Source organism: Hydractinia symbiolongicarpus, chromosome 7 (assembly GCF_029227915.1).
Source record: "Hydractinia symbiolongicarpus strain clone_291-10 chromosome 7, HSymV2.1, whole genome shotgun sequence".
NCBI lineage: Eukaryota > Metazoa > Cnidaria > Hydrozoa > Anthoathecata > Hydractiniidae > Hydractinia > Hydractinia symbiolongicarpus.
The window spans coordinates 21,448,781-21,462,610 of NC_079881.1; the positions used below are offsets into that span (position 1 = coordinate 21,448,781).

The 13,830-nt window shown below is 33.7% G+C and overlaps 1 protein-coding gene across 1 annotated transcript; it reads right to left on the reverse strand.

Annotated features, from left to right (window-relative positions):
* Positions 1-91: 91 nt before the first annotated feature.
* On the reverse strand, positions 92-12,585 carry LOC130648753 (ras-associating and dilute domain-containing protein-like). The gene is made up of 13 exons (XM_057454836.1): positions 12,434-12,585; positions 10,761-10,938; positions 7,785-10,307; positions 7,552-7,676; positions 5,708-5,745; positions 5,037-5,280; positions 4,130-4,546; positions 3,857-4,004; positions 3,483-3,644; positions 2,534-3,021; positions 2,223-2,288; positions 1,448-1,521; positions 92-1,072 (listed from the first exon to the last, which is right to left on the reverse strand). Exons 1-13 carry the CDS (start codon positions 12,566-12,568, stop codon positions 973-975), a joined length of 4,698 nt encoding a protein of 1,565 aa, XP_057310819.1. The 5' UTR covers positions 12,569-12,585; the 3' UTR covers positions 92-972.
* Between the last annotated feature and the right edge of the window lie 1,245 nt (positions 12,586-13,830).

Here is a 13,830-nt window from a genome sequence, read left to right on the forward strand (position 1 = left end):
GCCGAAAGTTAATTTATGTTGCTGTGGTTAAACATATTAAAATTGACATCAATAAACCAAGTCGTACCAAACGCAAGAAAAAGTTCATAAGTAAGAATATTATAAGTTTATTTATTTACAAATTATTTTTAAATACAGTATGATGTGCAAACACGGAGAGAATTCTTAAATATTATTTGATGCGTAACCACAATGTCAAAAAGACAAATTTTCAGTCACGTGATTAAATAAATATGTAATCATAGTAACAATGTCATGAGGAAAACTAATCAATATGATTGGTTGAAAATAATTACGTGATCATCACGTGATGAAAGAAAGGTTGTGATATAAAAGTAATTATTGATGATATAAAAAAACACTGCGCCAAAATCTAGAAAATAATTCTTGTAAGAAAAAAGAAAAAAAGTTGGATAATATGAAACACTCTCATAGTATGAAGCGTGAAATTTGTTTTTTATAATTATGTTTTTGGTTCATACAGGTATAAAAAAGGTAAATAAAGTGACAAAACCACATTACCAGAAGACAACATAAACAAACTTTATTCAGAAACACTCAACTAAAAAACAAACATTAGGGCTTCGCTACGTCTAGCTAACTGTATAAAATTAAAGTATAAAAATAAATGAATTATCGAGTTTTCATTGCGCACCGGAACCAAATTTGTTTCCGCTTCCTACATCTAAGTTTATACTAGACGTTAACCCAACAAACTTCCACCGGGTTTAGCCTGGTATACAGATGATGATCCTAGAGACTCACTCATTATAAACAAACGGTAACAAATTTTGGTGTCCGAGTACATAAAGCACGCTGAAAATAAATTATATATAAACCAGACTTTATTTTACAAAATTATCTCAATGCCCAGTTTACACGTCTTAGTATCAAGTGTAAAAAGAGCTTACTAACAAAAAGAATTGCAGGGATTAAATATTAAGATTGATATAAAATAAATTATTTTTTTATTTACGTCGAAGCAGTAAGAATTTGGTTCATGGTGTCATCGTCTGATTTGGCGATTAAAAAACTTAACTTGGCCCCAGCCTTCTTAATCAATTCCATGGCCCTAAAAGAACAAACATAGGTAAGCTACAAACATCGAAAAAAATTCTAACCAGAAATGCGTAACTTATCGGAAAAAAATTGTCGGAAAATATTGTCGGAAAGAAAAAAATACGTCGAACAAAATATTCGTCACCAAGAGAAAATGTCGTCACATTTTTCCATTTTTGAAATTTTTGAAATTTTTTTGTTGCTTTTTTTGATTGGTAAAAACACTTATTACATCTCTACACTAACGTTCGACGAAATATTCGTCAGCCGTAAAAATTTTGCACGACACTTTTCGACCCAAAAGCATATAACACTATCTGCATTAAAATCTGCGCGATAAGTTGTGATAATCGAGACAATAAAAAACAGTCTTAAGTAAGCTACATACCGACTGTAGTCTGATCCAACCAATGATGTGCCGTTTACAGCGAGTATCTGATCACCGATTCGCAACCTCGTTTCCTATAAAAACACAGAGGTGTATTCTTTACCTAGGGTAGCCTCTTAAGTTTCAATGGTCTTGCTATCAATAAGGGTACTACGAAAAGGGTCCTAGTACATTAAAGCTTCCACTTGAGCTACAGAAGTGGTGCAAGCACAATAGCCGCTCAACTAGACAACCGTCTAACATGTCAATCCTATTCTCATGCTGAACGTTAGCACAAAGACCTTCCACAATGGAGGCGGACGCTCTACCACAAAGCCACCAGTCTAATGATGTATTTTTGCACAAAAAACATTTGTTTCTCCTTGCTTGAATTCAATTTGAGATTAAATCAAAATTTGCGTTTTGCGCTATAAAATTAATATATATGTATTGTCGAAAGATTTTACTAAAATATTATGGTCTTCATAACTTTTAGCTAGGAGACCCAGTACAATATAATTAATTCTCGTACTTTTAAGAAAATGCAACCGCTTTGATCTCGAAAACATAAACTTCGGCGACTGTTCTTAAACTTAGCGTATTCGCCTGGAGTAAAATGGCGGAAATCACACTGAACTAGCCATCGGATCGCCATCGCCATCGCGAAACCAGCGCAACCTTTTCAAATTCAGGATCGATTGCCCTACATAGATCTGTTGTTTGTAATCTGATTCGAGCCTGAACCCAACTTGTTCAGCACTTTTAAAGACATTTTACTTAAAAAACATAGACTCACCTCTGAGGCAGGGGTATTCGGAACGATAGTACGCACGTATATTCCATTGTTTTTCAAAGAAGTAAACTACAAAAACATAAAAGGAAAACATGCTAGAGATGCACAACATAAGCCAAATATTGCTGTATTTTTTTTAAGAGATATAACATGTGACCACTTTCGGCTGGGCCTTCAGAAACAAACTATTACGAAAACTCTCAGAATTTAAAAAAATCTTTAAAAGAGTTTTACTGCAGTTTTTTATTGTTATATACTTAAGGAACATAATTCGTGAAAAATAAAACATGTAAATAAAGAGAACGTCCACATACCATTCCATCGATCAAACCCAGACCCAAGCCCCTCTCACCGCGTGTCAAATCCACAACAAACACATCGTCGTCGCCGTTTAAATTTCCTGACAAGTCGCGATCAACATCTTCGTCGTCGGACGTCACATCATTAGCGTTGATCAGTACACGCGCTTGTTTGATGAGATCGTCGACACCGTGGACGTTTTTATCTGTCTGTTCTGATTTCTGGCTTGTTTCAGATTTGTTACTCTTTGAAGAGATCGTTACCGTGGTTGATTTCTTCGACTGTACTTGAATTGATTTTATCGAACCCACTTGTGCTTGCGGATTGCTTGTGGTGCGAATAATCCCATTCACAGCAATAGCGTTCTTTTCTCGCTCCTTTTTAGCCGCTGATTCAACATATTCCATGTCAATGTTACTTCGTGACCGAACCTTTTTTGACTTTTTCGTCGGTTTCGCTGATTCAGTTGCGACAACTTCTGTCACTACTATTATTTCCTCCTCTAAAACACAAAAAAGTATTTCTGAAGTTTAGAAATACACGTCAATACAAAACCTTCAAAATGAGTTTGTAGAGCAGCAAAAGTAAACATAGAAAGATAAAAAACGAGATAAAATCCTATAAAAAATGGGTAAGAAAACGTGAAATTGTAATGGCGTGTGGTCTTAGAGTTATGAAATTCGCTTTGTAATCACAAGGTCCGTGGTCCGGTGCACAGCGCGGGCATGTTTAGCAAGTGTATTTAGCACAGCTGCGGGCTAACCCATTCCACGTGAGTGAAATTGGGTAGGCAATACTGGTGTATACTTAATGTATACAATTAGAACACAGGACCCACATTGATAACAGTGTTTCCAACACACTGAAGTGGCTATATCCTGTATAAATATTCGGAACAATAATTATAACAACAATAAGTAGTCGTGTTAATTTTAAGGTAAAAACAATAAAGCTGAAACAGACCTGTGCTAAGCTTAGGTTCGGCGCTTTTGTTGAATCTTTCGTTAATCATGATCAAGTATCGTGAAAATTCTTCGCTGTTAGGTGCATTGTTTAAATCAAGCACAAAATTGGTCGACGGCAACATCAATGGCGGATGAGTGGCGAAACTTTCTAAAATTTCCGCTGAAATAAAATAACACAAATAAGTAATTGCGTTACAAACCACGTGACCATCACGTGATTCATCATAATTGCATCAATAATTGTCGACATGAAAAACCGTGAAATGGTATTCAAAATTAGGCCGTTTTTTGAATTTTTCTTCCAGTTGTAACTTAACCGTTGTAAAAAATGTTCTCCTGAAAAAAAAATTGACATGGCATAAAAACACTTACAAGATCTAAGAGCAGGTTCCACTTCTTCCGGAGGAGGGTACCAGCTTCTTGGTTTAGGCTTGCCACCAAGTTGATACTCATTCAATAACTGTTGTAGCTGTGCAGGATTCAGCGCGGAGAAGTCCATTCGCATTTGCTTCCAGTCAAACTAAATAAAGGGATTAACAATAAGAAGCGTACTTTTCTTGGATGGTTCAACATTTTAAACATAGGATGGCTGGCTACTCAGAATTTTTGAATAATAATTTTTCACAAAGTAAGAGAAACACCCACCTGCATTATCTGAACTTTAGGTGTTGATAACAAATCAACAGCAGCTAAAAACCTTGACATATGTTGCTCAAATGGTTTTGCCAATCCATTGCTTTGTGCCCAATCTTCTAAAACATCCAAGTTGCCGCGCATTTGCACTCCTTTTGTCCAACGCAAGAACTTCCCCCCGGGTGCTTTTTCCATGAGTGTGTTGAACAGCGAAGCATTTGAGAAGAAGAACAGGTAGGCAAAGAGCTGTGAAATGATTTGTGGATGCACTTGATACTCCTTCGCTGTTTCAAAAATGCTGTTAAAAATATTGACAATTTTTTCAATGGCAGGATGAACTGATTGTTGCTTGTTGTCGTTTTCATTTTCTGCTTCTTCAGCTTGAAATGGATTGATATCAATAATGGAAGGCAGAGCTACATATAACACCTAAACAAAAAATCTTTAATATAATGCTCGCCATATGCGTTCGTGTGTTTAATAAGTAATTTCACGCATCTAAATTGTTTGTAAGATTTCTTTTTGTCAAATATTTTGTTTTGCCATTTTAGTCTTTCCATAGCCTTTTGGAAATTTATAATGTCATCCCAAATTTAAAGCTTAATTTTCCAGTTTCCACTGCTACAATCAATTGCACAAAATTGTATGTTCTTGTATAATATTATGTAACCGCGATGTATAAGATATTGTGACTTTTAAGGTCACAAGTTTTTTTAAATCAAATTAGTTTCATTTGACGAAACTAGTAGCAGTTGCTTATTGAATCAATTTTAAAAGAAATTAAAAGCAGATCCCAACATCTCTGCACCCACTACATTTTATATATCTTGCAATTCACAACCATTCCTCAGTTATAAACATTACCTGGAACGTAAAAATTATTTATCATAGTTTTTCAATGTTATGACAAAACTCTCACCTTGGTTAAATGATACACTGTCTGTTGAAAAGTAAACATGATGACTTCTTCAAGGACGGTCAATAACTCTTCATCGGCAGTGAGAAGAGCTTCCTTACTCGTCGTCACTTTCTCTTGTGGTAGCAAATAGTCAGTTAGGTTACATTGGAGAAAATGTAACATTTCCAAAGCACTGGCCATCCAAAAAAGAACTGGTTTCAATTCAGGTAAAACACGGTCCAAAAGACGGGCAGGATCTTCCTCTCTAAATATAAAAATTAACATGTAAAGTAAAATATGCGTTCGTTTATAGCCATTCAGCTTCTTTTTTGCTTTGTTCCAAAAATTACCAATTATTGAGTTCAGCCTGGTTATTTTTCTTCAATCTATTTCAACCTGCCTCTAAAATTGCAAATTCAGTTTGTTGCAGCCTTTTTGTCTATTTTTTTAACCATCAAAGTTTTTCGCTTTCAAGTTTTCTTGCGATAATATTTGCCACTTTCTAAAGTCTCTTTTAAGCACAAACCCTGAAGGAAAATCCGTAAAATTAAAATTCAGCCTAAATTAAAAAAGACAACTATTTAATTTCAAGAATATTAACATACGAATCACTTAGTTGTATATAATTAACAACAAGAATATTATCCTCTGCTTTAAATAAGCGAAAGTTTGGTTAAAAAAATGCAACTTACTTTACAGAACTTTGTTTTCCAATTTCCTTGGTTTTTTCCTGAAAGAAAGTAATAAAAGTTTTTAAAATAATATAAAATATCAGCCTAACTTCAGCTTGTGGCTATTTGCATTAGGTCAGTGAGATGGTATGGCACCACTGCTTGTGACGTAATAAAGCATGTTTATTTTGGGCCACCTGTCTTCTGATTAGCCTGAAAATTTATATGTAGAAACACATGATAAGTCAATGCAGAATATGTAGCTTATGATAACGAATGTGTTTATTTTGTAACTTGTAATTGCCTGCTTATAATCATAATGTGAAGAGAATGGAGCTTTAGAATTCAAAAAGGAAGAAAATAATGTTACATTATGAAAAAATACCAACTATAGAGGACACAGATGAGAATTGTTACTTTCAAATAAAAACATACATTTGCCATGGGTGAACAATGTATAATTATTTAGCAATATAGTGCTGCTGTGTAAGCTATTCGAAATTTGCATGGCCTACATGTTGACCTTTCCTTAATATTCAACAACTGTGGTTAATGTAACTGGTGTGGTATACATTTCACAATTTATTGCTTTTGATGTACATACACACTTTTAGAGATTTTGTCCAATTGTTAAGTGGAAAATGCTGTCAAACAGAAACCAACCTTTAACATGCATGGTCAGTCATGTGATGTGTGCATATTAGGAGCAAGATTTTTCACAAAATTTTTTTCTTTTTTTTTTAAATATCATTTGGCATAATAAAACCTAAATATTTGGTTGAGCCTGGCATTTCTTTTAAGGTTTGGTGTGATACAAAAACAAAATATGTCATGTTTGTACCTATATTTTCGTAAGCACAATAAAATGCAGTACTGCATCATATATACGGAAATTCTTTTATTGTGAGTAAATAAGCCTTTTTCCTAACGCACTAAAGAACTTTTGTAATTTTGTCTTTCAAACTGTTGTAAGTATAAGTTTCTTAATGTTGTGGGTTTTCTCAGGATGCTGTTATTTATCAAATTTTGAGCTTTTTCCTAAGTTATGAAAACAAGAAATAGAGCATGTTTCACATTTTCCAAAGCCTTCGTACAGAAGAAAAACACCAACAGAGAAACACATACAGTTGGTGGTTACATGTGATTAGCAATAAGATAAACAATTACCGTATAAATACAAACAAAAATTTTGCTTTAAAATGAATGAGCATGAAATTTCACGTAATTTATTTGAATTGCCAATCAAATTGAAATGCATTGGGAGTTTCAAATGCAACATTATAATTTCAGAAAGAAAAAAAATCAAACAACTATAAATTTAAAATGCACTGAAGCGAACAGAAAACATTATTGAGTTTTTCCTTTAAGAAATTTTCTCTTAAAATGCATTTACACTATCTGGTACCTTGTACCTCCCTCATTCCTCATGATAACAGAAAAAAAGTATAAAAATTCCCTTTCTAACTTAAAAATCTAATCTAAGAATTTTTCAATTTCCTATTTATTCCAATCCACTCAACCCCTTTCTATTTTCTGCGTATAGAAAGTATAAAAATTTGCAACAAAAATTTAATTTATCCTGTTTTTTAAAATAAAAAAAAAATTATTAAACCATGGCAAATTCACACATTCTGCATTGAGTTAATTTTTCGCATTTATTTCATGTTTATTTAAAAGTAATATTTACTTTTCTGTATTTATTATTTACCAATACTTATAATAACTGTGCCAAACAACGAAGATAAAACAAGGATAATTTAATGCAGAACCAAAGTCAAGATATTTTTGTCATCATGAAATGAACACAATAGTTGTTAGCACAAATTTAAAAATTTGCATAAATTTGAAAAAAACTTATTACTTACCCACGCAATACCTTGGAGTCCACTTGAAATTTTTAATAGAAGTTTCCGTGTTTGGATTTCAGTGAAAGTGGCAGCGGAGTGTTCAATTGCCATCATAAAGAAGTATGCAGGTGTTAATTTAAAACCTAAAAACAACAATGTGCCTAAATCTCTATGGATCTCTAAACATGCATATTTTTAGCAGATGGCAGAAAATAATACTCTTTTGTAGACATAATTTATTGTAATTCTACCTCCTGTTGGTTCATCTGCAATATCAATGATGGTGTGAAGCAGTTCCTCTTCATCTTTTATTGCATATGCCAGCTGCAACTTACTTTTATTAACTTGCTTACGAGGAGCAAGATTTGTATGTCCTTTCGAGAGAAATGCATCATCAGAAGACACATCTGAATCTTCATCACTACCCTCTGTGTTTTCTGAAAAAATAGGGGCTTCAATCAGCTCAACTTGGACAGCTTTATCGTCTGAAGGAGCTTGATCAGTTCTTGTTTTATTTGGTATTGCATAAAGATCTTTCACATCCCCTAAAACTGATGATGAGTTAGCTGCATTTCTTAAGGTATCTACCCAAGTTAAAGAAAATGCAGGCTTGTTTAATTGGGTTGGATCTTTGAAAATAAACAAGTACTGCTTTCCAAAGCCGATTAAATAGCCAGGTTTAACCAATGTTGTAGAGGAGATCTGTGCACCATTTATAGTGATGTCTGCACCATTGGCAGGCTCAATAAATACTAAAAAGTTTATTTCATCCAAGTTTGTTTCAGCTGGTTCTTCTTCTAATTTTACTTTTTTATAAATCCAACAATGAGGAAGAAGAATATCAGAAGCATGTAGAGATATATTGCATTGTTTTTCTTCTCCTTCCATATAGGGACCAACTATGACAGTTGGATCATCTAACTTATGAATAAGAACATCTGAAGCATCTTTACATCCATGAATAAGCAGCAAATATGGTGTGTAAAGCGGTGCCATGTTTTGGTCCTGGCCAACCTGGCGGCTTGATATCCTATCACTTTTTGAATGAGGAGACAATGGTGCAGGTTTAAATTCTGACTTTTCAGTATTCGGAGAGGTGTGTGCAGCTCCATCACCACCACTTACAACACTTGAGTGATCAGAGTCATCAAACAGGCTAGTCTCAGAGTTACTACGGCCCATTCTGTCAGCAGTATTAATGAAAAAACAAGAGCTTTCCACATCAATTCTCCTTCTTAACTCAAATCGCCTTGATCTACCATTAGTTGGTTTCCATAAAGATTGCAAAACCAGAGGTTTCTCATTTTCATGAATAGCACGAACATACTCAGTTGTCCACTGTGGCTGCTCTTCATTAATGCTTTCAGTTTTCTTAGTTTTACTCTGTTTTTTACTCCCTTTTGTGGATGTGGCACTTTCAGATAATGTAAATTGGCCCACAACATCACAAAGGACATAGTCTTTAGGATTACCATCTTCAAACCCATACTTTTCCAGTGCCATTCTAACTACTTCCTGTGATGTGGATATTGTTGACACCCTGACTGCCTTGTAATTCGAACCTTTTGAAACATGATCACCAAAAACTTTTAGAATACCAGGTGTTAATTTATTTGTGGATAATTCAGTGCGACCCAATGTTCCATCTTTGTTTATATCTTTTTTCCTTTGTCCTTTCAACATATTGGAGAATGATTTGCTTCTTTTTTCTGCTGGTTTTTCTTTGTTTGATTTTCTGCTTTTCTTTTTCTTTTTATCTATGGATGTTTTGATGTCTAATTGGGGTGGATTATTATCTTGCTCAAAAAAGATAGAAGAATTAGAAAATGACAATTTTCTGTTTGTTTTTTCTTCAGTCAACTCACTTTCAGTAATTTCCTCAATGTTGTGGTAGGAATAAGGATGATTTGTGTCAGGATTTTCAAATTCTGGTGTTGCTTCAACACTTGCTTCAACACTTTCTGTCACAGTTTCTGTGATGGGGAGGAATTTGTTGTCATATAAGGTATTGCTTTGGGTAATTTCAGCATCAGTTATATCTAGGAACGAATCTGGTAAGGAATAATCTGGAGCAGAAACTTCTGCTGCAACAATTTCGGGTTCAACTGGAATTGGTGAATTTACACGATCTTTGGTTGAATGATTTTCGGGATTAACTAATATAGATGATCCAACATTAATTTCCCCCTTAGTGTTAGTCAATTTTTCACTCTCTAAGGGATCAGAAAAGCATACCGACTTTTCTTCTTTTTCAAGATGGGGTGCTGCAACTGTAAGAAGCGTTTTTGGAGAAGTTGTATCTTCGTATTCGTCGGGTGATTTATCTTCTTCAGAAAAGGGAGAAGACTCTACAGTATTTGCATTAACATCTATAATATCAGCTTCGAAAATTTCACCACCATTGACATGACTTAATTCATCCTCACTACTCAGTAATTCATTATCATTATCAAGGTTTTTAACATTTTTATCTTTACGCTTTTTAGATTTTTTCTCTGAGTTAGACTTATTCTTTTTCTTGTCCGTCTTTTCACTAGGATCCTTTTTGTGAACACCACCAACACTAAAACTAAACAACTTCTTCTTTTTTTCTGATTTAGTTACACCGTTCTGATGTGAAATTATTGCTCCTGGATCCTCTATGTTGTGTTCGTTGTGATTGCTTATGTGGTCCAAGTCTTCAATTTTATTCTGAAGAACAAAGCGTGGCACATTTCTGGTACTAATGGCACGAGCTAATGGACACTCTTTTAGTTGCAACAATGTCACTTGTTCTAAACAAAAACGTAAAGCATAGCAAAATTACACAAATTAATATATGGCTAGCTAGTTAAAAAATAGCTGGCTGACTACATAGCTTTCCAGAACAAGCCTGTTAGAATGGTTTTTGACTGAGTAGTGAACTAAACCACTTAAAAACATGCGTGTTCAAGTGTCACATATGATTGTTTAAAATGACAAGTTTTGAAGTGATTGGCAATTGATAAACAAAAATCAAAGCACAGCGACTCGTTTTAGATTTTTGAACGACTAATTGCTACTATTTCTAAAATTGTTTTTAAGTCACGTGATAATAACAACACACCCCCACGGTGCTTGGAAGTCTTATAAAAGACAATTTCTAAAGTTACTAATAAAATAAATTTATTTTTTTGCATATATTAAGAAATTGTGCAATATCTTTTTTTATTGCTGACAGTTTATCATTCAAATCGTACACAACTTACCACCATCGCTGATCTCGTAGAGAGAATATTGTTTATCTTCCTGTAGACTAAATTTTTCTACTAGCTTTGGTATTAACTCTCCTACGGTTGTTTTGTTTGTAAGTTGAACAGCTTTTGTCAGTTCACTCTCACCATCCACGATATAATAAAAACGTAAAGCTCCTTCAAAATCCAACTCCTACAAAAAATAACAATAACGATAATAAGTCAGCGTCTATTAACTTGTTTCGTCATTATTTAAGTAGAATTTTTATAATCAAAATTTTATTCTCAGTTTATTTCTAAGGAGCAAGTTTGAATAACTAAATAACCGAACATACACGGGAAGATACAGTTTTGTACATTTTCACCCCAATGGCCTTTTCTTTCCCGTCTAAGGTACAGGCAAAGCGATGGAAAGCTTATTTTCTGTCAATATATTTCACAAAACAAACGAGAATTGTTTAGTTCGGGAGACGAGATTTACCATATATGGTAGTAAAGTACATATATGTATCCTGTTGAGTGTGATTAAAATGCTTTTTATGTTTCTTGTTTGCACAGAAAAAGCTATTTAGTAGCTATTACGTTTGGATAACGGTGCATCCTAATTTACACGTGGTTAAAGTTTTCTACATACGCACACCTAGAAACTAGACAAAGTCGGATGCAACCCAGCTTATTATCATTGTTGCCTGTATATTATGATTTTTGTCTCTATTAAAGTGTCTAAAGTCGTAATTAAATTTAAAAAAATATTATACCTAAATGCTTAAACCTTGATTTACCCTTCAACTACTCTCGTAATCCAGGTATTTTTGCTTTTTCAAAATAAGAAAAGAGTTCGAATTTTTTCTCGCTATCTTTTCCCTCATAATAAAAAAGCAAAAATCCTCTGGGGACGAGAGTTCACTTTTTAACAGTGACATTAAAGCTTGAACTATTTTTTGTGCTGATAATCCAACAATTGAACATCAATTGAAACGACTTGGTTCTTGTATTATGTACTTACTTACCTCGATAAGAATAAAGTGATCTCTTAAAACGCCATAAAAACTTTGACACGATCGATTAAATTACTTCACATTTATATTTTTAAAGACAAACAGAACTTATAAATAAATATTTTTCTCTATTTGAAGATCTTTATCTCAATAACGCGCATACCAAAACATCGTAATTGCGCAATTGTGTTACTGCTATTATTATTGTCCATTTTATCGCTTTTGCTCTTTTTTTAATAAACACCCGAGCTAACTATACGGGGAGATATTAAGTACCAGAACGAAATTGTTTTAAATTTCTGCAAAAAAAACAAACAATAAACATCCACCGATCTCGTTCCCTGGGCTTCTTTTGTGTCGAAATTTAATATAAAAAACCTAGCAAGCTCTGGAAACGAGTTTCAACATGTACCTGATTGAGTCGTTTCGTTTATGAGTATCTGTATAGTAGTTTGAAACTTGACAGTATTTATACATTCTTGTTTTGTAAATTTTTGGCAACTGCACTGAGTAATTTCGAAGTTGTTTTATAGACTGTTTCTTGCTAGACATACTCGTAAATAAATAAACTTTAAGATTTATCTTAAAGAGGTTTGGGAACGAGAATGGGAAAATCAAAACTTAAATCTAATGCGTCTAACGCTTGCATCTATTAGGGTGTCCTTCGAAAGTCGAATAATTATAAATAACCTGAAATTCTGAATCTTGAAACTTCACAGGTAAATATCCTTCATTCAGAATCATCGGGATTTCTTCGTTTGCATCGTATTCCTTCCAAGACTTTGTTCTCTGCAGTTTCTGTTGCAACGGGTATTCCACCTCCATGTTTCAACACCGATTTCACAATTTCACAAGTTTTTAGTTAATTTACAAGCACTCTAAAAAGCAAAAACAGGTAGACTGTGTCTTTTAGATTTCTTTTATTCGTGTCGGAAACAAACGTCATATGAAAGTGATCAGCTTATATCTTTAAAGTTTCTCAAGCCTGCTTAAAACGTCCATCAAGAATATCTACCACGTATAATCTTGAATATTTTTTGACAATTTAGCCAAACTCTTCGAGGGAGTTTCTTGTTAAAGAAAATTATTATGAGGACAACTAAATTCTTTCTGCTTTTCGCGTTGTAACTATTACAACATTAGAGACCTTCGAAAGTAATGAGAATTTTTTTAACAATCACATTAATCATAACAGACGTTTAAAAATTTAACAAACGCAAATCCATAGCGGATAGAAAATGATTGGAGCGATAAGCTAATAAATCGTTGTAAAACACTCCGACATAAAGATTCTCACATAAAATAACATTCAAATGTAATTGGGCAAATAACTTTCGCCCAACTTTTATCTGCTACAACAAGAAAATTAATACGTTAACCCAAGGTTATCTTATTTTCAACATTCAACATTAACTATGAACCAACAAAATGTTGGATGTTATCTGAGAAGAGTAGATAGACTGTTAATATGGTTCTGTGATGTGGATGACTGGCAAACCACGTTCCCAGGTCTTTTTGTTTTTTCAAATCCAACTTTCACTTTTCATTTCCATTCTGTCAGCATAAGGCATATAAGAGTCATGGTAGCGAGGTTGCTCTTTACTTTTGGTTATCCCTATCAAACGGAAGTTTGATATAGATAAACCCTAGAAAAGACTCCAATAAATTTTGCATAACAAATACAAAAAATGTTAAGAGAGTTTCCAACCCCATATTCCTGAGGACATTTTACCTGACTGATGATAAACTCAACATAGGATCCGTGTTGAAGACTGAGGAAAAAAGTTCCTGGGAACGAGGATGATTCTAACACATCAAAAAATTATGTACGTTGTGAAAATTGTAAATTAACACTGCATCTATTTTGTAAGCAGTTTTCAATTCTCTATAAAATCATTTAAACCAAACTTGATGCTGAAGGCACTCTGGTTTAACATTATAGCATAATTTTACCATAATATGGTAAAAGAAGAAGATGTACCACACAACAATAATCTGTACTTTTTGCACCGTCAAACCAAGATCCGAGGAATAACATCTGAGTAAGCATGAAAAATACTGGTTAAAACCTTTTTTAGATGATGACG